Below are 25,594 nucleotides of genomic sequence, written 5' to 3' on the forward strand. Positions count from 1 at the left end.
TTTCGTTCGCCGTGTTGGCAATATTTCTGTCATAATGAATATTCAGTGAAAAATAAATTTGTGTATTCACCTTGCAGAAGAATATACGCATGGATTCGAAGACGTCTAGCATGTGCTTAAGTTTTAATAATGTAATATTTTAACTAGAGTTTTGTTCAGCTGCTGTAGGGGCGCATTCCTCCAGGATGAGCGACATTTCCAGGGCCATATTCAACGCTCACCTACAGCCGCTTGTGTCCATGCTTATAAAATTCCTACAGAAACCAATAGTGCTTTCTAATCTAGAGAAAAGAATTGCCTGAATTTGTGCTGTTGGGTATGGTTTTGGACATGGATTTATGCTTTCTTCAAGCATCTAACCAAAATCACTTTAATCTGCATTTTTGTTGAGTAATATGTAAATTAATAACTGCTTCACGCGTTAATCAAGAAAAGACGTATTTTGTATTGCTGAGACCTCTGCTAATCTTACCTAAAGATATGCAAATGATTTAATTAAAATAATTTTACTGTATAATATACCTGAACTTTGCTCTAAAATTGTATGTATTAATCATTAATGGTACTTGTATTTTTAGCTGGAAAAACAAAGTATTTGATTGATGGTGGATTCTAAACTTTTTTTTCCCCCTTTTTTACTTAACAACTTGGGCCAAGGTGTCCCTTCTGACTGTGATCAAACAATTGACCTCACGCATTCAAGAATGGTGGAATTTGATTTAAAATCACTAGGATTGTGGCAGAAAAGTGGAGTTGTTTGAAAACAGACATGTGGGTTTGTGTGTACCTCTGAGGCAATGCTCCTCGAGTCGATTTCCCTGTAGTTCTTCCTACCGTTGAGCTACTCATAAATATAATTTTTTTTTGTCTCTTGAATTCCTCTGGCTATGGAGTTGTCTAGTATAATTGCTTGTTGCATCGTGGACTTCAGACTAGAAAAGAATTGATTAAAAAAGAAAAAGGTAAGGGTTCATCTTCCTTCTGATTCAGAAGGATGGCGAGCACGTGGTGCTCTCGTTGACGGGAACTGCGAATTCCAAGCATTAAATACCCAAACAGGAATGCCTTGTACGGAGAGTGAATCGTTCCCCCTTGGGCAGGCAAAAAATACGTCTGCAATCAAACTGTTTGGTGTTATCAATAAAATGCAAAGCAAAATAATTCTGGCTGTTGTGGTTTCTATTTGAATCACTATGGATTTTTTTTTTTCTAGTCTGGTGCTCAGTGGATGCAAGAACTTGGGAAACTTTGGTAAAAATGGTGCATGTGTATGACCTAGTAAGGTTAAGATTAAAACCAAAGACTTTTACCTTAGGGTTTCTTAGGTAGAACATTTTCTCTATTTGAAACAGGGCATTAAAATCCATTTGCAAATGAAGAAAACAACCCCAACTTTATTTGAAATTACTGTTTGTCTAGACGAAGTGATTTTTATCTGTGGCTGGAGGTCCAGTTACTGATGTCTAACCCAGAGTGTATCCTGGCATGGTTGCATTAATTGCTGGGCAGTAATTTATAATTGCTGGATTTTTGCTCTTGATGCCTGTAAGAGAATGCTTGCTCTAGGAAACAAATAACTGACTACTGCAGTTACTAAGAAATGGAAAGACAAAATTGGTAAAAATCTCTACGAATAGATAAAATATTAAACATCTGTTTGTATCTTCCTAATCCTTTCATGATGCACTGTGAAATGGAGTGCCAACTGCAAGTTCCAGGGGAATTAGGAAGAGCTGCAGTTTCGTTAGCGGCTACAAAGAATTCACTGCAGGGCAAAATGGCAATTGTGCATTTTTGTTTCATTTTTAAGTAATGGAGGGAAAATTAATCCCACACAGCTACAGCATGGCTGATGAGGAGAAGGTGCTTCTCCAGCTCTGCAGAAGATGAGTTATTAGAGGAACGTAACTTAGCTATGCATTGTGTAGTGATACACCAAAAGGTTTCAATAACCTGTTAGAAGGAGTTTCTTTCATGCCTCTTTTTTTTCTTTTAAATCTGTTAAATCCAGAAGTTTCAGTTTCATTGAGTTTTGGTTTAGCTAACGTACCCCCAAAAGAACGTGCTAAGAGCAACCCCAGAGGTTCAGCTGAAGGCACAGGGAATGGTTAAACCAAAGCAGCCTACTCGTGTGCGATTCTCTTCTTGCAGTCCTTGCGTCACCTTTAGCAACTTAAGAATTTCAGTCTTGTTTCTCTGTTGTTTTTATTTTTTTTTAGGGGGCAGCACTTAAATACTTGCCAGCTATTGTCAATGATGTGAAATTAGTGTTTGATCCTAAAGAGCTCAGGTAAGTAGAGTTAACGAAATGTGTAGTGTGAACTTTATCTGCATCTGGATTATTTTGCATATATGTATATAGAAACACATACACGTATATAAAATATATACAAAGGCGATGAAATATGATCACCTGAGGTGTTTTATCACTTTGATTTTATTATCTTTTTTTTCCCTTGCAAATATTTTTAGGGCTACACAGCCTATTTTTAAAGTAACGTGTATGACTTCAAGGTCTGACAAACGTCCTGACAGACTTTGTAGTCTTCTTGAGTGCAATCCTGTAATCATAGAATCTGAAGGTTGGAAGAGACCTCCAAGATCATCAAGTCCAACCATCAACCCAACACCACCATGTCCACTAAACCATGTCCTGAAGTGCCACATCTACACGTTCTTTGAACACCTCCAGGGATGGTGGCTCCACAGCTTCCCTGGGCAGCCTGTTCCAGTGCCAGTAATAACGTAGCAAGAACTATCAATCAGACAATTGACATCAAAACTTGTAAGCTGTACACTTGATGCTTCGCTCTTTCAAGTGTAAATCGAATGTAAATAACAACTCTGTTTCTGTCCAGTGAACCCTACTGCTGGATCGACATTTCGGTAGCTCATAAACACAGGAATGTTGTTAGTATATAGAAAGGGTAATAGGAAGCTGTTTTAGAACAGAAAACCAATAGAGAAACCAAATCAAAACTAGTATTTCAGGAGAACTTAAAGAGGAAAAAAAAAAAGTTTGTCTTTCACAGTGCTATTACAAGGCGTTTTCAGTTGAAAAAATGTCCCTTTTTTTCCTGATTTGACTGTACAAACCCTTCCATATATTGTCTGTTTTCCTTTCTACACTCTGGTGTGTCAAGATGAGGAAAAGAAAGATAAGTAGAAATAAAATAGGTAAGTATAGTCTTAGTCTAACATTCCAGTGACCTGAGGAAGTTGACGTTTAGGTTCCGCTTGTATGAATGTACACTTATGCTTCCTGTGGCCCAGGGAGTACGTAGTTGGTAGAGTTTCTGAACTAAATAATAATTTTGGTATGTGATAGCAAAAGTACTAGGAAAATAGACCAAATGAGACATGCTAGGACTTAGCCTGTTTTATTCCAAACACTTCAGTTCTGTCACTTACTGTATTTACACTGAGATTGAATAATACTTAGAAGTGACGTCTTGATAGGAAAAAAAAAACCCACATGATTTTGGGAAGTGGTACAAAATTATTGAAAAGTCTTTTAAAAATCTATATTATGTGGAGCTCAGCTGATGAGCGTGATGATACCTTATCTTAAACGGTGTGTGTTTGTGGGGCTTATTTGTTGGTTAAAGCTTGTAACCTGAATTATCACTTATTAAATTTTTGGTTTATATGGTCGTGTTAATGGTATGTGATGGTTGAAGTAAAGAGGCAATAGCATAGACAACTGAAATTTGAAATCTAAAACCTTAAATGAAACATGGGAAAAGAGTGAAAAACTGGGATAATAAGGGAAAGGGGGAAAAAAAAAAGACACAAAAAATAAACAGTTGTGTTAAAGACAATTCACATTTTTCTGAAATCCTTCTCAAACTCTTATGTCTGGAAAAAAATGAGTTTGCTTGTCCAAAGGTATGTAGTTGTTTATCTGATTTGCGCTATTGAATGTTTTTTATGTATTTTGGAGAGAGCTTAATATATTTTTACTTGTCTCTTTGTATGTAGCAAACTTTTTACTGAGTTCATCCTGAACGTTCCTGCGAGCCGGCTCACAATCCAGAAGCTGTACTGCTTGATCGAAATAGTTCACAGTGACCTCTTCACACAGCATGGTAAGCAGAACTTTTGCAACCATTAAATTACTGCATTATTCATTGTCTCCAGACCTCTGCGAGTGCAAGGTTTGTCCTTGCTGCCGAGCGCGGTGGAGGTTGTAACCAATTAAGGTTGTTCCATTAGAAGGACAAGAAGATTTAAAATAAGTGAGGAAATGCTAATTGACACTTACTGCAGGTTATAGATCAAAAAGCAGGGAGAGCAAAAACGTATAATTTTCAATTTAAAAGGGCTCTAAGCATCCAGTGTTGTTGGCATGTGTTATAACTTTTAACTAAGATACATTTCATCAAGAGCGATGAATTCAGCTTTTATGAAGTTATATGGAGAGAATGGAAGTTTTTGATGTTCTTTCTTTCCAAAATGTTGTTCTCTCTCCTTAAGCTCTGCCCTAGCTGAAGAAAAACAACGTAGGAACCCTTTAGAGTGTGCCATTCATCCACAATTTCTTATTTTCTTGCTTTCCTTTCACATTAGTGGGCCAGTGAAAGGTAAGTTCAAGCACTTCTCTTACACATCTCTTCATTTGAGGTGAAACATCTTATCTTATTCTTTTTCTAGATGACTGCAGGTTAAACTAACCTCAACTAAGTGTTTATGGGCTGTCAGAAGAAGTTAATGAGGGAGCAAATAGGCAATGGTTCAATGACAAGGGAAATGTGAAAGGCTGCTTCTGTCAGATCAAAAGTGCTGGGACCGCATGATGCAAAGTGGTGATAAAACAAACTTTTCTGGTTCCAGTTACAAAAATGTTCTTGGCTTTGCACTGGCAGGTCTTATACCAGATCTGGTAATGTCTAACCACAGCTGTGTAACTTCTGTTGGATCTGTTTTTTTCCTCCAGCTAGCAAAAAAGTATAAAGCCAACACAATCTATGCTGCAATCTGTTATGGTCCTTAATTTCACAACACTTGATGCTTCTGTGCCAGGTGCAGTTCAACAACACTGCTAGAAGTTGGAATAGTGCATGGATCCGGTACTAAAAAACTGTGGAATGAAGTCCTACCTGTCCCTATTTCCAATTGACGTTTTCTTTCTAATTTTGTGCACGTAGCAATGAAGAGTGATGTTCAAAGAACAAACTTTGCATTTTGGTAGCACTTTTTATTTCGACTGAATTTGCAGTAGGGTTATTCTCCAAGTTTATAACAAATACCTGTAAAGTTACTGAGTCTATGTGATACATGTTCCATGCAAGTTAAACATGGGTTAAAAAAAAGTCTAATGAGAATTAAGACTGGATGATAGACATCCTGGAGACTCTGAACCTTTCAAGAAAGAAAGAGCTTTTCTGTAAGGAAGCCTGCAGTACAGTTGCAGTCGCACTTGAGCAACAAGGCGTAAAACAGGTTGTAAATTTACTTGCTGCAGTTATGGATGGTGATGTAGTAAGAATAAATCTCTAAAAGATGAAGTCCACCAGCCACATCACCACATACTGCACCAGCAAGTCCAAATGTAGTTCAGCTTGATCTTCACTTTTGAGATGTTTTGAAATTTTTCAGCCCTTATGAGCCACACCAAATGAGTGACACAGTGTTAAGTATTTTTAATTGCTAAGTTGGCGTGAATAAAAAAGAGGAATGCAGATGAAGTCGCTGGTGTTGGGGCTTGGGTAATATGGTACAGATCTCCCTGAGACCGTTTTAAAGTTTGCTCTTTAAGACAACAGTTACACCTTTCCTTCATTCATTCTTAGCTCTCTGTAGTAATTTTTTCCTTCTCTTGGCTGCTTTTAGGTTGCATGGGCTTTGGGGCAGAAGTCAGTGACGTAAAGTTTTATACTTGACTGTCCTGGATAGGAGGAAATGGAGATAACTCATAAAACCCAAGAAATTATGCCTATAAAAAGCACTCCTAGGCTAGAATGGCACATCTTATATTTTCTATATTCATTTTTGACTTTTCCTATTCAACCAGCTTCATTTTCAAAGGTGGAAGGATAAATTGTGTGTGGCTGGTTTGTTTTTAAAGCTAACTCTCAGCCCTTTGGGCTGCAGTGATTGCTGTAGTTTAACATTTTCTTGTAGAGCCACTAAGAAATTTAAAGGAATCTGCTTTAATAGCAGGGTCATTAATCTGAACTCAGTCCGGTTTTGTCGACAGAACAGTGCTACTTAATGGCTGTTGGATCTTATCAGGAGGCTTCTAACCAGGTGCTCTCGTGTCGCCGGCTGTGAAGGATGTCTTCAATCTAACGTGCTTCAGTTGAGCTGTACGGAGGATTCGAGGCGCCTATGCTGCTAGCGCTGCCCAGCCGGCACGCGTGGCACAGCCTGCGCGGGACGCTCGTTCCACCCCCGATTTTTCTGTACTCTGTGGGTTTGAGTTCTCGTTGCTGAAAGGTAGTTTCGCTACCTCTCCTCCTCCTCATTTATTCAGTATTTTTTAACTGATAGGCAATACCTTCCTGTAAGTATCCAGCTAATCCTGTATCATATCGCAGAAATGAGATTTTCTTTTCTGAAAGCAATATGCAGGATTGTAGAGCTGATGGAAAGCTGTAAAGTGTACGGAAAATCAAACAGCATTCCAGTGGTGTGTTTCTGTTGTATAAAAATGCTCTAATTCTGTGCCTTGAGAGGTCAGGGAAGATCTATTTGTGTCTCTAGGGGAACTAAAATTCAAAATACATGAATCTGTAAAGCTTTAAGAATTTGGAGGTGGCAGGGTGGGTGTGTGGAATAGTTTGCTGGAGCATTGTGCTTGAAGAACAATGTTGAGTGATGGATGGTTCAGTGGTCTTCGTGAAATCTGAAGGGTTTGGGACAATCAGTAGGAATCTACTATGGTGGTGTGGCTTGTATGCCTTTAAAAATGATGTGAAATAGAGTTTTAACATTCTTTTCACTTCTTTTCTGGTTATGTTGTGTGCCGTTTACATATTTCCTTCTGAAATTCAAGGTAACTTTTCTCCTTTGCAGAACTTGCACTTGTTTTCAGTACGCTTTCTTCAGCCCCGGTGGGAAAATCCTGTACGCTCCTTACATTCTGGTGCTTTTATCCTAACAGTGACTCCTAAGTGAGGGAAAAAGAAAAATCAGTCCGTAGCTAGTCAGTCACAGCCATGTTAAGCAGAATATGTGTGTGTGTGTGTGTATTTGTATATATGTATTTGATAGGAGAAACATGCCTAGATGACTTCAAGGAGCATATTTTTCCAAGCGTGTGGTTATTTACAGAGGCCAAAAGTAGAAATCATCTCTCTGTGTAGAGTAAATCTGTATCAGATCTTCATGCTTCTAGTTCCTGTCCTTGAAACTACAAATATTCAAATACCACTAAGGAAAAAAAGATTTTCCCGTTGATTCCCTGCTGCTGTGAGGACGGCTGCTTCTGCCTGTTTTCAGGGGTTCTGTTCATCGAGCTGAGGGATCATCCTAGGTGATCTGCCTTTTTTTTCCCCTCCACGTTTGTATCAATCATCTGTTATGGCTCTGGCAAATTAAATGTCAATTTTCCTCTGGAAAAGCAGAAGTTGGCATCTTGTTCTTCTTGAGCGTGGAAGACTGGTCTTGGTTCCTGCAGAAGTTCTCCACGGCGCTTAACGTAACGATTTCCGAAGGCTGCGTTGCAGCAACGATCTAAGAGCCTGCCCTTCAGGAGATTTTCAAGAGCTAAACTGCCATGCTCTCCCATGCTAATTTTGGATCATTTATCTCTGTTTTATGTGTGTATTTTTGTATTGCATTTTTATTGCTCAGCACGCCTTCGCATAGGGGCTGAAGGCTTCTGTAGGGTGTTGGAACACCCCAGTGTTTATCTGTGCAAACTGATGCGGTAAAGCATTTTAAATTGTATTTTAAATGCAGATTCAGCGAGTTATGGGATTTGGAGATTGACTAGAGCCTTAAATGTACTAGTTTAGACAGATATGTATACCTCTTGCTCAGTGAGGATGTATATATCAATGTGTTCTTCTATATGTTATATCTGTGTGAACATAAGATATAGAATAGCTCTATATGACCATATGTAAGTAAATGCATGTATAAATAAGTAAAATTTATTATCTCTGCTAGTACACAGATCTGTTATGGTGTACACAAACCCTTTTTTTGTCTGTGTAAAGCAGACTGAGACCAACCCTTGCAACTCTTCCTTCCAAGTCCCTCTCCCCTCCAAAACCCCCGCCACAAACCCCCAAACGAAGCGTTTCTTTAGATCAGCACATGAAACAGTCCTGTGTTTTGAAAGTCTCCTGTAAGAGCATGTCCAAATGGAAGTCTGAATTTAAAAATTAGCATGCAACAGTGTAAGAATAAGCTAATGCATAGTTTCAGTTCTAAATGTGTACGTATTCTATGGCTGGTGGTCAAATGAAGTGTCTTATCCTTTCAAACTTCAGAATTCTGCTGTTCTGTCAACAGCGATTTATCGGATTTGTTTTGTCCCGTAGAGTTGTTTGCGTTCTCCGTTGCTTTGTTTTACAGATGACTTGCAGCTAATTACCAAACAAGCTGGGTAGCTGCCGTACTCTTAAATAGTTAGGAAATGTAGTGATTTCTCCATTAGGCAGTTGTTAGTCCATTAAATATTAGTAGATATCATATAGCATTTATAAGAGTTCTTACTGTTTAATTATGGCTAAAATTACAATCTTTGTCTCCGCGCTGTGTAGCAGAAGCAAGGTTACTAAGCATAGGTGTGTGTGTGTTTGTTTTTTCCGCATTAACTAAATGAACCATAACATAAAGAAATGCATTTGTCAGTGTCCCTCCAAATGAAATGTTTTTAAATTGACAGGAATTTATTGCATGTATTTAGCTTCAGCATAGCTCCTGTGTCAGTGTTTCATTTGAAATCTTTGCTTGGATGCTCCTAAGTTGATAATGCCTCCTGAGCATCCTTTTATAAAGATTAATATTTTATTCTCACTGCACATTCCTGTGACATTAGTCACTGGGGGTTGGACTTGTGCAGTAGAGAACAGATGTCAAATTATCGTTGTCTGTGATCACTGTGCATCATAGTCACGAGCTATCTTCAGAGCTGGCTTTTGAGCCGGAGACTAATGTTCTATAGATTTATCAAGGCTGCCCGTTAGTCAGGGCTGGGAGGTGTTTGTGACGGGCAGGCTGGTGAAGGTTCACCTTTCCTCTTCTGTCCTTCGAAGTTATCGAGATGCCGTTGATCAACTCGGTGTTTTTCAAAATAATTTATAGCAAAGGATGCACTTAAAATCTTATCTCCTCGTGGAGCATATTATCATAGTACTAGATTTGTAAAAATTATATATATATATAGATATGTGTGTGTTGGTGAGCTCCACTTCTTGCTTTTGTTGCATTCCAGCTCTTGTATTTTAGCAGAGATATCTGGAAAAGCCGTAAAACAATGGAATTGTTTCATTAGCTCTCTCTGCTTCACTTCCAAGTGAAGCTGGGATCTGTTGTGCGATTAGAAACCCACGGCACAAAGGTATCAGTCTCCCAGGTGGGGTTTACTGGAAGCGACTTTGCTGGGAAGGAGCTGTAGTGCCGGGGGCAGCACCCAAGCCAGCCCGGCGGTGCGGGACACCCTCGCGTCAGTGAGGGCCACCTCCACGCTGCGTCTGCTTGTGAGGAACCTGGGCAGCAGGGCGAGGGAAGTTCCTCTGGCAGCCTACAGTTGGGCCGTGAACAACTGAACAGAAAGCAGAAATATATAAAAATCATCCAGTATGTAAATGTGATTTTATGACCTCTCAGATGCCGGGTATCGTGAATACCCATTTGATTGTAGACGTAGCTCTTACCCATTGGCAATATTTATTCCTTTTTTTTTTTTGTTTTGAAGATCTGAGAAGGGTTTGGATCTTTTTATCACGTACCCAGCTTTGTTTGATCCTCCTGTGTTCTAAAACCTGCAGCAGCTGCAAACGGAGCGGCAGATGTGCACAAGCTGTTGAGGAAGGCGGAGAGCCTCGAAGGCGGTAGCTGAGGAGCGTTGTCGAGCCCACCCAAGGGAACTCGGTCTTTTGTATCGGTCGTGTAATTCCAAGTGAAGTAGTCTGACAAATCAATTAGTTTTTCCTTTCTCAGAAATTCAGCTTGAATACCTTCCCGATGAGTCGGAGCGTACTCCAGACAATCCAACTCAAAGGTGACAGAGCTGCAATTTTCGCCTTCTGCATGCTTGCAGATATTAAATTGATCTTTGACCGTTCTCTGCTACCAGGGCTTAACGGGGACATGAAACGTTTTCAAACCTCTAATTAGGGGCCTTTGTAAGTTGTTAAAGATTGATTCGCCTCTCAGGCTTTACAAAGGCACGTTCTTATGCCTTTGCTGGAGAGCTTAGCAACTGGGCATCAGAGACCTTTCCCTCCCCTGCTTTTGGCGAAAGGAGTGTGCTTACACCGCTGTTCTCTGACTTTTTTCTTAATCTGCTCTTTTTTTTTTTTTCCAAATTTAGTCAAAACCTAAGGTAACGAGGTTTCAAAGATGCGGAGGCACAAGGCTGCGCTCACAGAGCGTCTCTGGGACAAACAGGTTGAGCTGAACCAAGGCTGTTCGTTGAAATTGAAATTTATATGGAAAAGTTCATTGGCATTTATATGGAAAACGAGTAGTTAATTTGGACCTGCGTCCGTCTGGTGATTCCTGTCATGTAGGAACAGTCTGAGTACTTGAGCAAGGAAGGAAATGTTTTTTGGGATGGGAGTTGAGCGCTCGAGGCCTGGAGCAGTTCAGAGGCAGAAGTTTAATGCGAACGTAAAATGGTGATTGCACGAAATACACGGCGAGTCAGTACCAGGAAAACCTTCTTTGTGGAATAGTTGGATCTTCACTCAGATAGGTAGAGATAGATATATTTAGAGAGAGAGCAAGATATAAAATTTTATTTTCTATTCAGGGAGATGCTGTGGTTTCGTTTTTTTGTTTGTTTGTTTTTTGTTTAAGGCTATGCATTTAAAATACATGACAGCAAACTATTATTTAAATGCACCTATATCCTTGTCTACCATATTAGGGCAATCTGGAGGCTTCGTTTTTGGATAAATACTTTAGATAATTTAATGAGCATCCTGGTAAATAAGCTCTTTCAGTGAGATCAATCCTGTTTGTTTTTTTTTCCACAGAGATCACCACCCCCTTTCACTTATGATATCTGCTTAGATTTAGGATAATACAGTTGTAAACACATAGTAGGAACTTATGATGAAGCTATTTCTCTGTTATTAGATTGGAATCTTTTGTAATCCAATTCTCTGCTACCTGATGGAAATGAGTATGAGGGGCTGTGATGAAGGCACAGCGAGATGTATTTCCCCAGGTAAATACATTGCAGGTTCTAATATCTGTTTCTTGAGGTAAAAATTTCCACAAACACACCGTGATGTTTCTCCTTTTTGAGCTGTGAAGCTGCAGGTTACCTGCCCAAGAATTAAATAGAAAAACTCTGCGTTGAAGAAACTAACTCTTCAAAGTCCTTTCTTTGGATGAGAGCCCACTTGTGCCTTCCTGGTGAACATGTACTTACATGAGTCACTTGAGACTGGAGAACATTTCTCTTGAACTCCTAGAAGCTGGGTGTGCTTGTACACTGTTATTTCTCATCCTCCATGTGTGAACTTACAAGGCAACATGAGGATGCTGCTGATTCAGTTCCTCTCTCGCCTCTTGTTGAGGTGGAGTGCTCTCTGTTCTGCGTTACAGCTTGCTTTTTCTTGATTGTTTTTTACATAAGTGCCTTCTGGTTTTCCCCGTTGTGCAGTGTGTGAGAGCAGGATTGCAGCCTTTGTGGTGTCTGTCTTGCGACAGGGACAGGTCCGTGGGGGTGCTCCTCCTGTGACTCTTTCCTGCTCTGTAGGAGACCGAAGGCTGTGCTCACTGATGATCTGGGAATCCTGAAGCAGCTGCAGAGAATCGTTCAAGTCACTGCAGTTGGACCTGGTGGCACTGGTGAAAAGCTTCTGGCAGACTTTGGGCACAGACCGTTTCCCCGTGAAGTCCGTCTTTGTCTCATCCATCCCATTCCCTTCTCTTTTTTTAGTGGCAAAATCAAGTCCTCTTGCACCTTCTCACTGAGACTCATCAAGTGAGAGTAATTTTCACCTTGGCACTGGGTTTTTATCGCCTGTATCACTTTTTCCACTGCAAGCCAAAGCACACCACTGTAAGCATGTATGGATTTCTTCATTCTTTACCTCCTCGCTGTCGGTTTTTCTGGTACCTGCAGTGCATGTCTTAGCACTTGTCCATCCCACGTGTAAGCAGCAGACTGCCAGCTGAGCCTCAGTTTTCACTGTGGAGGGATTTTGACGTTAGCACCTGTGCGGAGCCCACACAATGCAATGTGCGTTGTCACATTGCAATATGGGGTCACTCCTTCTTAATTGAGATTGATCTCCAGTTTTCAATTTTTTTTTTTGTCTTGTCCCTCCTGTTGTGGTCTGCATGTTACTCACGCTCTTGATGTCGGGATGGTGGTGCTTACAGGTCCAGAACTATTTAAAATCCTCTTAAATAAAGACTTAATTGAGTGCTCATGAGCATTTCTGAATATTCCAAGGACTTTTCCTTTTGTGTGAAAATAATCTCTAAGCAGTGATACAGTCATTAAGGACTGCCATGAAGTTTCCTCTTGAGTCATCCATATGCCATCTCGTCCAAGCAATTTGGGTCACATCACAAAAAAAAAAAAAAAAAAAAGTCAGTGTGTAACATCTTTTGTGTGGCTGTCAAGAGCTCCATCCCTGTTTCCTCAGGTTCTGTAAAATTACAGATCTCACGGGCCAACAGCCAGTGTACCTTTGACAAAGTGAATTCTTCAGTCATGTTTTCAGGTAGATTCTCTAGTACGAGGGCAACTTTGTGGAAGGACCCACGTTGTGATAGCCTATGTCCGTCTTTCAGGAAAATAAACATTTCTTAACAGGAGCTATTGTCTTTCAATATACTCGTTTCATGTGCATATACACACATAGCTGTGCTGCTTTCTGTCTTAGTGTATGACTTCTATGCAAAAAAGCTGCCTGCCAGTTCGTAATCCAGTCCTTCCAGTACAGAGACATGGTGCTCCTTCATTTGGGCAAAGCAGAGCTCACGCATTCTTCCATATGGACATGAGGCAGTTGGGCAGACCGGGAGGGAATGGGACTTGGGAACTTGTGGGAAAAGTCTCATGGTTTTCTTTTGTTCCTGTTCTATGATGTTATTTAGAGGAGGTGGAAAAATACCAAAATGCCTTTAATTCCTTCTCCCTTCCTGCTCTCCTCGACCAAAAGTACTAGTTTTAGTACTAAAACATTTTAGTACTACGCTGATGGTATAGACACTGCAATTTAATCATCATTATCTCTTCTGAAGTCAGGCTCCGATGAAGAAGAGTAACCAATTCTGTTCTCTGGGCGTGTTTGTATTTGAGGCCTGGGAACGGGGGAGTCTAAAGGGTTCTAACTAACCTGCAGTTTGCAGGTTTTAGGTTCATTGGATTCATTAGAGCAGTACGCCGGTGTTACCTGCTGGTAGGTTCAGGAGTATCAATCCTTATTTCCCTTACACTCTTGACTCGAGCCAACACGTTGACCTTACAGCTTTTTTTGAGCTATAAAGGCCACGTCACACAGCTGAATGCTGATCTGAACAGCATCGTACGTTTTGGTAAGCCGTGTCTGTATGGTGAGGCTGTGCTGCCTCGGTAACCAGTACAGGTAAGGTGAAGGTTTTCACTTACAACTTTTTCAGGTTTTTATAGCTTTGGTTGAAAAGCAGGTGACTGGAAATCTGGAAGTTGTCGTATTTTTCCTATTCTTTTTTTTTTTTAAATCTTACATAAGCACCGAAGCAGATGGGCTATTTAGGCAGTGCTATGAAGTTATTTAAAGCTGTGTGTGTAACCTTCTGTTTTGTGTGCAGACTGCAGGGAAATCTTGCTGCCAACGATGACAGAGCAGCTGAAGTATCACTTGGAGAGACAAGAAGACTTGGAGGCTTGTTGCCAGTTGCTGAGTAACATCCTGGAAGTGCTTTACAAGAAAGATGTGGTTAGTATCGTATGGGTCTGTAGTGATTAGCACTTGAGAGAAATGTAGAATTAATTAAGCAGGTAACTCCTGATGGCTTAGATTTTCTTTTTTTTTTTAATTTCCTCCTAACCAGTCTCTTTTAAGTCTTCTTTTTAGGTACCCAGTGATGACAATGTGTTGTGTGACATCTCAGGGTGTTTCTGAGGCACATCCAATACAGCACTGTTATCCAGTAACACTTTTCCAGACACTGGGTAGATAGTGAGTAAATAAATATTCCTAGGAGTTCAGCCTTTCTCTTACATGGTGTCTGGCCTCTGCCAGGTGGAAAATGTTTGGTTTGTGTTTTGGTGGTTTTTTTTTTTTGGCTTCTCTTGACTTCACACAACCGCGCGAATGTTGGTGGTTTGCTGGAGAGCTGCAGTGGTTTGCTGCTCTCTTGAAGAAGTTTGGGCTGGTGAGGCTGCTGCCTGAACCCTGGCTCCTGTGCAGAATTGTACACCAATTTAGTTGGAATTTAGCTACTCACATTCTATCTAGCACCTTATTTGGCTATGTTTTTGGGATTTGTTCAGATTTTTGTTTCTTTTTTGAAGAAGTTCTGTGTGACTGCTTCGGAGAGTGGGTTATTTTAAAGAAGGCATTTGTTTCTGACAGCCTGGCTGCTTCCCGTCACTCTTTGTTGGCTGCGTTTCTCTCCCTGGTAGCGACTCCCTCGCAGCTCCCCCGGGCTGAGCCCAGCCAGAGCGGGGCTGCAGAAAATTTGCCGGTGGAGCGGGGAGATGGAGAAGAGGACGGGGAAAGGAAGGGAGCGCTGTGAGTGAGGAAGGATGTAAAGGAAAATTGAAAATTGGAAGTCTTCTCCTTCAGACTAATGAAAACGATGAAGAAGTCTGTTTATAAAGTGAAATATGGGAGCAAAGCTCATGTTTCTTTCTCCGTGTGATGTGTTCTTGGCTTCAGTTCCTGTAGCCATCATTCTGCATGAGGTTTCTGAACTTGTTCTCAAAAGCTGGTTGCACTAAATATTGAGTTTTCAACTCTTCCAAAAATAGTGGCAGATTACTTCTAATACAGAAATAGGAGTTGGAAACAATTGACTGAAATTCAAGTTCCTTAATCAAAGTTTTGCTTTGCTTTCCTGTTTCTTCTAATTGAGCTGTTGCAGAACAGCCGCCCCCCGCCCCCCCCAGATTTGGTGATGCCTGTGGGCTTTTGATTTTGGAAAATTACTTAGGAAAATAAAATTATTAGGTAACTAAATGTCATAGGCTTTGCTGTATTTCCAGGGACTTGCTTTTCATTTCAATAATTGTAACAGCACATGTTACTTTATCCGTAACATGTATTAATAAAATAGATTTTGCGTGGTGTTTGTTACGACGGGGGACTAATTTTCTGCTTTTAATCAACAGCAGCGAGTGATGTTTTATTTATCTTTCACAAGAGAGGTGGATTTAAAGGCAAGCACAAACAGTTCCGTTGTATTGGTGCCTGTTGTATCTGGTTACCACTAATTTATTCTGTTTTCCTTAGGGGCCGACACAACGACATGTCCAGATAATCATGGAGAAGCTACTGAGGACGGTAAACAGAACAGTCATTTCCATGGGACGGGATTCGGAGCTCATCGTAAGTGTCTCTCGATGTCAACTTAAATACCTCTGTCACATCTTTTTGAACCTGACTGTAATAGGATTTAAATCCCAGGTGACCCAAAGCAATCAAAACCTTCTGTGACCGTCTTTGTGCTCAGTAAGCTGTAAAACATTGGCTTGTAATTTTTGTGGTTTACACAGGGGGAGGAAGAATATTTGAAAAATATGGGTGGCCAGGTGATTAGCCAGATTTTAGATGTCTGAGTTAATCAAAATGACGTGTTATTTTAATTAGCCAGCTGAAAAGCGTGGAAATGGAAGACTTGCATGTTTGTCACTACGTGAGCAATCATTTCACTCTCCAAGCATTGACTTGTCTTTTTTTGCTACAACTGAAATAACCAAGGGACGGGTGGTATTCAGACGATTGAAGAACGGGGACCCAAACGACTATATTTTTAAAACGTAGAGGAAGGACTGGTAACAGCAGCTGCAGGTTGTCATGTTCCACTTTGGTGGCGCAGCACCATGACTTCAACGTCTGGCATCTGAATTTTTCAACTGTATCATTCGTTTTGGTCTAAATAATGTAAAGAAAAAGTGAGGCCTATTGACTCTACAATGGGAATAGATCTTAGCGTGTTTTTGGGAGTCTTACTGTGTGTTTGCCTTTACCTTACATTCTTCCTTAGGTGTCTGCATCTGGCAACTGATTTATGGTAAACTGGTCCAAGTGGACCATCTGTCTGAGTAGCTGTCCTGTTCGACATGAATTTGGTTCCGTTCGGTTTGATACACTGATTCCTTTCCTTACAAAGGTCTTGTTTGTCAGTCATGTGTATCAGAGGCCGTTAGCACTTTTATTTTTTTGATCTGCCCTTTCTTTTCCAATTTTATTTCTCTCTGTAATTGCACACAGTGATATTTGACTTTTTTGAGAAGGCTCTGTCCTCAGCACATCTTTCTTACCTGCCGCTGTCCCATTTCCTTGGCATACGGTGGTGCTTGGGTTGGCAAACGGACTGCAATTTTTGCCTTGTCTTTAGTGCGGCATCCACTAACTTAATTTTTTCTCATCTTCCACTTTCATCACTTTGCTTTGCAAGAGTAGTTTCTACTGTAAGAAAGTGATGAGGGATCACCAACTCCATTGGTGGAGCAAGAAATGGTTCTAAGTGGAGATCACTCACAGAATATTCTGGTGCTGGGATGCAGTAGCAGTGAAAGGAAGTCAGGAGGTTTGTATGTTATTGTTACTTTGTGAGTTACCACAGAAATTATTAATAATACGCAGAACAGACATCATAATGTCTTCTGTACAAGGGTACAAACCTTTACTACTTCCCTCAGCTGCGCAGAAGGCGTCATCTCCTAAGACGTCCATACAGGAAGCTTCTTCAGTTACAGTTTGAATGTGAATTAATTACTGTTTTGATGAACATCATTTAGATGATATTTTAAAATGTTAATTTTTCCTTTTGCATTTATCAAATTAGATTTGAAAACTTCCGTATATATTTTAACTGAGTACAGTTGTGTTAAAAATACCCACAGTGGTCATGCACGCAGCTTGAAACCACTCCGTCGCACACGCCGTAATTATCTAATGAGGATTGATAGCACTGGATATTTTCCAGGGGTACTTCCTCCTGTCTTAAAATTCAGTCTGTTGCTGAAAGGATGTGGCTGTGATCAACCAGTCACAATTCATTTTTGTGGCCTCAGCAAAGCAGGGAGAGTAAGATGCAAGGAATAATTAGCAAGTGTAACCTGACCGCTCTTGGGTCAGAATCAGGTTGGAATTACGAAGTTGTCTTTTGTCAATGCCAGTGTAGTTCTACCTGGAACTTACGTGAGAGAATTAACCACGCAGGATGAACAGAAGGAAGGAATTTTAAAAAGAAAGGATCTTGTAGAGGCAGAGTTCAAGTAACGATAGGCCTGTTGTGACAGGACCCCTGCTGAGATGTATTTCCCTCACTGTGTTACAAGATTCCGCCCTAATCCAGGAAAAAAGCAAGGATTTGGATAACTCTTACCTGACACCTACTGTATCTCAGTCTGAATATGGGAGGTATTCCGTATCTTTTTTTTTTTAATGTGCTTCCTTAAATGTGTGAGTTTCTAGATAAGAATCATAAGCCATTTTAATCATATACCTTCAGAAGAGAATTATCTTGAAATAAGAGAGACCAGTTGTAAGAAGAAAAACTAGACAATAAATAAGACAGGGTATAAGTGATAGACTAAAACCTGATTTGACCATAATTTTTGTAGAAGTTGGTGGCAAGATGAATGTAAGCTAACACTTGCCATACTGCATGCTTTCTTCTCGCCTCCAGAACTTGTTAAAAACCCCAAGCCCTCAGTTTCACCTCTGCCTGTGTTAACTGAGATGAAGCCCAGTCTGGCCGCTTACACCGGGCGTTTCAGTGACAGCAGTGGATTTATGTACTTGCAAATCAGCAGTAGTTTCCAGCCCGCCGTGTCCAATGAGTTTTTAACATGCAAGAAAAAAGTCTTGTCATCGTTTTAACACTCGCTATTTTTGGCGGCTTTTTCCTCTGCAAGGCTCGTGGCGATTTTCAGTTGATCCATTTGCTGACGGAGTAGAGGGTTCTGTGTGCGTTACTGGAGCAAAGGTGAGAAGCAGATGCAGCCTGAGCTGTCTGATGCAAGGTCAGGGTTTGTGGTTGCTCACAGATGTTGGCTGCTTTGGGCTATTTTTGGGTGTCCCTAAAGCTGGTCCTGCTTACCGCACAGTAAGGAGTCACCTATAAGAAGATGACAAAATCTTTCCTACTGAAGAACACGTTGCCTGAAAAAAAAAAAAAAAAAAAAAAAAAAAAGTAAATTGAGCATAGTTCCTTGAGTCTTTTTTTTTTAAGGATAATTTTAAACCATCTCTTTCCTTGCCCAGTAACTTCTGAAGAATGTTGCGTTCCACGCGAGTCAGCGTATTGGCCGCCTTTGGTAAATCAGAATTGACCGGCCACGGCGGTAGGTCCAAGGTGAATCATGACTGCTCCCTACTTCCTTCTGGCTGGCAGCTTGGTGTGTTTTTCATTTACAAAGCCAAGAAAAACAAGCTAGTTGCTGGACTCTTTAATTTCACAAAGGACATCCAGATGGGGATTTTGGATCCCTATGTGTAGAGTTTTTGGAAGATACTTCAGTTGGCAGATTTGTGCAACTGTATCATCATTGTCTACTAAATAGACAATCTCAGTTCCTTTATGTGGTGGAACAAATCAAATTCCATTGTGATATAGAAGAAACATTTAGCTCATAGATGTAAGAGGAAAGAATGTAGGAAGTGGCTCTACTCCCAAGAGACTGTTCCTTAAGAACAGTGGCTCTGAAAAACATCTAGTGGTCTGTGGTGAGCAAAGCTAGTGTGAACACCTGCTGTGACTGGGGACAAAAAAGCTCTTTTCATAGAATCATAGAGTGGTTTGGGTGGGAAGGGACCTTCAGAGGCCACCCAGTCCAACCCCCCTGCAAGGAGCAGGGACATCTCCAACCAGATCAGGTTGCTCAGAGCCCCGTCCAGCCTGGCCTTGAACGTTTCCAGGGATGGGGCATCCACCACCTCTCTGGGCAACTTCTTCCAGTGTTCTACAACCCTCATTTTAGGTACTCTTGGGCTGTGTGACTGGGAAGCAGTGACAGGAGAGGGGTTTATGACTTTAGTGATGAGTAGAGTGTTTCCCATGTCACTCTTTTTTTTCCCCCCTCTACACTTTACAGTAAGCATGTGGTGAAACCAAAACAGAAATGCTGCAGAAGTCAACAGAAAGTAGAGAAACTAAGGGACTTGTGGTGCAAGATGTGAAAGCCATCGAGGTTCGTAGAAGACTTCGAGGTGCTGTGAGAGTGAAGGAGAATCTCTGTAGGGTGAAGATGACACCTGTCTAAGGAAAGAGGAGGAGCTGGAGAGTAAGAAGTGTGAAGCAGAGCACAGAATGCGGCACCGGTGTGGGAAGGGAACACTGGAATGATCCATCAGTCAAAGGTGGCGGGGGGTCTCCATCTCCTGGCATCTTCCAGGCAGGATGCCCTTCTGGAAGGCAGTAACATTCAGGTCTAGGTCGAAGTAAAAGATGAGTTATTGCGGGTCATGGGGAGAGTTTGGGGGTGAAGTTATTTAGGAGTTGAAGCTAGACGTAAATTGTCTTTCTGTGCTTTAAAATCTGTAAAGTTTATGGTTAACGGGTTCCAGAGCGTTGGGGAGAAAGCCTCACGTTCCTCACCGGACTTCTACAATGTAAAAAAATTAGACTTTGTTTTATTGAATTGCATCTTTCCTTATCTTTCAAAAACACTTGAGATTACATATTGCAAACTAAATTCACAAAAACTGAAGTGCTGTTTGAATGATGGCAATTATTTTGTTCCGTCACCAATACTGAGCTTTTTAAATGTTGTAAAATGTGGTATCGCCGACGCCGCGAGTGGGTACGGAGCCTGCCCTACCCGCGTTTGTCGGAACAAACTGCGTTCACCTAAAACTGACAGCAAATTTCCAGCGCTCCAGTTATTTTAATAAGCCCCAGTTGGATTTCATGGATGCTGAAATAATATTAAAAATTGTTTCTTGCCGCCCGTTTCATTCTAGTAGAACGGAATCGTGTCGGTATGGCAGTTGGATTTTTAGAGGCAATCCAGTTAAGGAATTCCAGCAGTGACATAGACTGCGAGCTGTTGGGCAGATGCTGAAGGAACGGCGTCACCTAGCAGCGCACCTGATTTGAAAGGGTTCACGAAAAATGAGCCTACTGGATTCTGCAAAAGGGACTAACCTTCAAAACATAGAGTGAAATTAAAGGCATCGATGGTGGTTTTGCATCTTAAGCAAGAAAAAGCAAACACTTTGTACCGATAGTAGGATTTTTCAGTTTTAATCATGATTTTTTTTTCAGTTTATCCTGATTTTTAAACTATTTTTACAGTGACTTTTTTTTTCTTTAAGAAAACAAGTGATACTCACATGAATAGTGTTTCCTAATAGTTCTAAACCAAAGAATGTAACTGTTGCTTCATGGAAATTATACGGACTCAGAAAATAGCGAGGAATATAAAATCACTGCGGTATTTATTGAGTAAAAAGTATTTTTAAGCATGATATGGGAGAAGTGCATATAGCAAATCAGTGTGTGAGTGCGTGATGCTGTCGGTGAATTCAGCAGAGCTACGTTATGTGCCAGCACGGAAAGTGAAGATGCATTTTTTTTTTCTGTGTTATAACCTCGTATCTGCAGTTTATAAGATCTTCTACAGTAGGGTGAGAACAGCTTTGTCAACCACATTTAGCTAAAAGCTCTAAAGAATTAGGGTTTTTTTTTCTCTCACGTGTCTAACCTGAGCCTGAGTGACTCCAAATGCAATACAATATGATACATTTTGCACACTTGCAAAAACATTTTATTACAAATTACATTGGATGGTAGGATAGAACACGCTATGTCATTTTAAGCAAGACTATATGTATGTCAGCTTTTCCAGTTTTAAAAAAATGTAAAAAATTAAAAATTTGCAACTTCTTAAGAAAATAGCCTGGACATGTACAGAACACGCCGTGAGAACTGCCACTTTTAGCTCTTTTATGTTTCCCCCGTGAATTTTCCTCTGTCGTTTTCCATGGTTACAGAATGCCGGTCTCTGTACGAGTCCGTACCCGCACGGAGAAACAGTTCAGTTGTGGGTCAGGGTCCCTGCACACGAGAACGCTCGGAAGAGGTTTATGGGAAAAGCTACGGATTCGGTGACGCTAGCGCTTTGTTACTGATTGCCATTGAGAGATGCTTGATTTAATTCCTTTAAAAAACCCCCAAACACTAGGCATGTTAGCACAGATGAGTTCGTTAGTTGTCAACACTAAAATAATACTGAATACTGCTGTATTTTCTTGTTATGTCCATATTTGATATTTCTTTCTGCTTAGGAAAAAAAATATATATTTTTCTTGTTTGGAAATATTTGGGTTTCTAAAATATGTAGGGTGGGCTGTCTTGTAAACAGTTCTATATTGTCAATTAAAAACGGTATAAAATACATGAAACACTTTTTTTTTTTTTTTTTTTTTTTTTTTTTCCACATGGAACAATTGCACTTCCTTCCTGGTCCACAGGATCCCCTGTTCTAATCCTTCAGCTTTCACAGAAGTATTTCAGGATTTCGTTTGCTTATGTACAAGAAGTCATAGCCCTCTTGAAGGTTTCCTGCAAAGGTGACTGTCTTCATGCCGAAGCTCATTCTGAGGTGGACATAGACATCTTCTGCGTCTCTGTTCCCATTTTAACTTCCTTTTCTTGCTCTTTGCTTTGAGGGGGGAAAAATAAGTTATTTTCCTCACGTTTTCTTGCAGTTAGTAGGTTTGATGCTGAGCTAAGAGGAAAAATAGTGTAAGTGAAAACGTCAAAATTTTTAGCATGTGCAAACTCTTCTGCTAATGATGACATTTCTTCTGCCGAAAGGCTGAACAATTTGTATCTCACTGATGCTGCAGGGGATGCAGTTTCAAAATCAATTCAGTTCGTCCCATCACACTGTATGACTCAAATTATCTCAAATCCTTTAAAGAAAACCCCAAACCAAAACCAACAAGAGTCCCACTCCCTGGCCACTTCTACCTTGAGAAATTTTTCCACAAGCAGCCATTCTAGATGCAAGTTTAATGACAGCAGCAAATACTTAAAGGGAAAAGCTGCAGGTTGTAGTCAGAGCAAAATTTTAAGTGTCATTTAAAAGAAAAAAAAAGAAAAAAAAATTGATTCAGAGATCTTCCCTAAGTGTGTTGGTTAGCAAGTACAATTAATAGATTGAGATATAAATTAGAGTGTGTTGGGGAACCCATCTGAGCAGCTTAGTAAATATAGAGCCTTGAAAATTACTGCTCTTTCTGAACAGGTTTCCAAGCGTGATGCACACTATAAATTTTCTGGCGCCTTCTGCAATAGCGTAGAGGTTTTCCAAAGACTGCGTTATAAAAAGATATTAATTTATGGCAAATGCCAGCAATCCGAAGAGCTTTTGATTGTTCTGTTTGTGGGGTTGGTTTTTTTTTTTTTATGTGCCAGAATGTGTCATTCAGACCTTTTGGGTACCAAAAGACTGAAAGTGAGCTCTAGGACAGCTGATTGTCCCGTAACCTTGACCCTGTCAGCGTGGTGTGGTTAAAGGCTTGTCCCGATTTCGTGAGGTTTCTAACCGCTCACCCGTTGGAGATGAGCAGCCAACTGGTTCGTCTGGCGATGAGGACACAGCTAAACTGGAAATGGTGGTGCGTTGTCAGAATGTGATAGCTTGGTTGGAGTCTACATTGCATGAAGGCAAATATACACAGAGTCACATCTTCGAGATTATTCTTGGTCTTGGACCACATGAAAAATTGTGCTTTGTCCAGGATATATGTGCTGAAAACTGCACGCCCCGATCAACATGGATTTGTAAAACTGAAGACCATTGCAAACATAAGGCTTGCTTGCTTTTTTTTTTTTTTTTTTTTTTTTACCCCTCGCTATTTAAAGACAACAAACCGAACCCCCAGAAGGCTTTAGAACAATGGTGACATTGAGCTGTGTACAGGATGACAGCCTACGATTGAACAGGTTAGGATGTGACGCTTTCAGATCTAAGCGGGGGGGAAATAGTTTGACTTTCCATCTTTGTACAAATTTCAATTCAGGTTTTACATCCCACATTGGTGAACCGCAAATAAAAGCTGGCAAGGTGTTACCCAACGCCTTGCTTCCAGACGGTCGTTTGTAGGTACAAAGGCCTTTTTGGTACATTGGGTGAGAACTGAACGCTGCCGGAACGCTCAGAGCGACATTGGCCGGTAACACTGATCAGTCTACCAAGGTGATTGATAGAACTCCAGATATTTTTTTCAAAGAAGGCCTTGAACTCCACAGGTAAAGGACTTGGGTTAAAGGAACCAGAGTTTCCACCTTCCATGCTTTTTTGATTCAGTTTTGGATTTTTGCTTGGGAGTGGAGGAGTAGCTCTCCTGAGAATAAGGCAAAGGTGCAACCTGAGTTTCCTCAATAGGATGAAGTTTTCTCAAAACTGGCTGTAGTTTATCTTCTTGCTGTTTGAAATCCAATTCCACACTAAAAATGAGAAGAAAAAAAGCAATTAGTTACTAATTACAATGACAGAAAGCTTTCAATTAAGCCAGCATCTGACACCCATATACAAGTGCTTAATTTATGGAATTCAAATACAAAATAAATGCTTAAATCAGATCTCCACCTTTCTTGCACCAGAAGTGAAAGGAGGGGGAGGAGGGATGATAAAAAAGGGTATATTGCAAGAGAGAAATGGGAATGGGATTGTGGTTACAGTGATGTGAAGTGACTGAAAACTAGAAATGCTACTTTTTCTCCTCATCCCTGTGCAGAAACGCTCTTTGGGCGGGCTCCCAGGCTCAGTTCTCCCTCCTGTCTGCGTGGTCCGGGAGGTCGGGGGGCAGCCAGGCACCTGCATCCCTGTGCTTCTGAGAAAAGCTGCTGGGTTGGCCCTGAGCAACGAGGCTGTCGTGGCAATTTCGTCACCTGAGCTGCTGCTCGCAACTTTTACCATGAATTAGATAAATTTCACCAACCTGCTGCCGTATGTGGATACTCGTACATACATGCAGGAAAAAGATTAATTAATTAAAAACCAATTATCCTCTACAGTGCAGCCCTTGAGCGTATGCTGACAGCATCTAAACTTAGCCCTGAAATGAGGATAAAACTTAAAATTTACTTGGCTGCTGAGACAAAAGCATCTAATGCTGCAGATCTGTTTATCTGGAGGTAAAATAGAAATAAGCTGCTTCAGGAGCAGCTACCTTGTTCTATTGTACTTGCTTGTTCCATTGCTACTAAAATTTAATCCAAATAAGAGAAATACTCATTTAAACGCAGGCTTGCGTTCAAAAAATACACTGAAACTCTAAAATACGCCTCCTGAATTTTAAACACCGTGTCGGCCACAAAATCCTGCCAGCAATGAAGAAACAGAATAAAGATGAAACCTGAGAGGTCGCCCTTTCACCTCAGTCCCCTTTTGAGAAGTACTAACGATATTTCCTGAGTTATTTCTGCCACTGCTTGTTTGGCGTAAACCACCGGAGAAGTCAGGTCTGCGTTTTCAGGCCTTGTGCTCCCCGTGTAGCTCATCCAAAAAAGAGATTTTTAAACTTCTGTTACTGCTGGGGTGTGGCACCTCCCCTTGAACGCGTGCAAGTGTGCAGTGCAAAACACCTGAAACCATTCCAGAGGAAATTCTCCAGGCAAGCTGGAATAACAGAAGGCACGGGAAGTTCTGGTGGACTTCGGTGCCGCAGCCCTTGAGACCATCTCATACCATCTGCTGATTCAGGGGGATTTCATTTTCCCCTTAGGGTGGAGAAGAGGGAATCGAAGATGCTAAGAAAAGTTGGGATATTTTCGTGCTTTGGTTTTTTTTTGAAAAGCTGAAGTGTCTGCCTAGAAGGACTTCCAGTGAAGCCCTGGAAAGGGGTGCTGGAAAGGTGTGATGTCTTTTTTTACATCTGGCTGTGCCTACTTTGGTGTCTAGTTTAACTGGAGCAGAAGTGTCAGCATTTCCACGATGTGGATAAACTTTCTAATAGTGGAGGCAAGGCATCCATGAGATAAAACTTTAAATATTCTAAATATTTTCCCCACCTTCCTGTTGCTAAGCAGTAAAAAGACATTGCAAATCGAAGCAAATAATGTTTAAAACGCCGGCTGTACGCTAGAACTGCACCTGTGAACACTGAATTTGCAGGAGCCGGCTGCGTTGGGTGTCCTGCTCCTGCAGAAGCACACTGCAAGCCTGCCGCTCGATCGAATATCTGTCCTTGGTCTTCGGCTTCAGAACCCACTCTCGTTTGCAATTTAGCTCGCAAAAAGCAGTTGGGTAGATAACTGCGGTGTTAATTTTGTGGTAAGACTG

The 25,594-nt window shown here is 40.9% G+C and overlaps 2 protein-coding genes across 4 annotated transcripts in view; one reads left to right on the forward strand and one right to left on the reverse strand.

Moving 5' to 3' along the window:
- DOCK1 (dedicator of cytokinesis 1) overlaps positions 1 to 25,594 on the forward strand; it is a 287,834-nt gene that overhangs the window by 72,421 nt on the left and 189,819 nt on the right. For all 3 annotated transcript variants that reach the window (XM_086752623.1, XM_086752622.1, XM_086752624.1), the window contains 4 exons: positions 2,220 to 2,290; positions 3,982 to 4,088; positions 13,936 to 14,063; positions 15,582 to 15,677. In XM_086752623.1, the coding sequence (XP_086608749.1) occupies positions 2,220 to 2,290; positions 3,982 to 4,088; positions 13,936 to 14,063; positions 15,582 to 15,677 (402 nt within the window). The remainder of the gene's footprint in view (positions 1 to 2,219; positions 2,291 to 3,981; positions 4,089 to 13,935; positions 14,064 to 15,581; positions 15,678 to 25,594) is intronic.
- INSYN2A (inhibitory synaptic factor 2A) overlaps positions 20,526 to 25,594 on the reverse strand; it is a 45,735-nt gene continuing 40,666 nt past the window's right edge. Inside the window, exon 4 of the mRNA XM_086752625.1 lies at positions 20,526 to 23,757. Coding sequence (XP_086608751.1) covers positions 23,574 to 23,757 — 184 coding nt within the window. The 3' untranslated portion in view covers positions 20,526 to 23,573. The remainder of the gene's footprint in view (positions 23,758 to 25,594) is intronic.

Source organism: Chlamydotis macqueenii, chromosome 7 (assembly GCF_036417535.1).
Source record: "Chlamydotis macqueenii isolate bChlMac1 chromosome 7, bChlMac1.mat, whole genome shotgun sequence".
NCBI lineage: Eukaryota > Metazoa > Chordata > Aves > Otidiformes > Otididae > Chlamydotis > Chlamydotis macqueenii.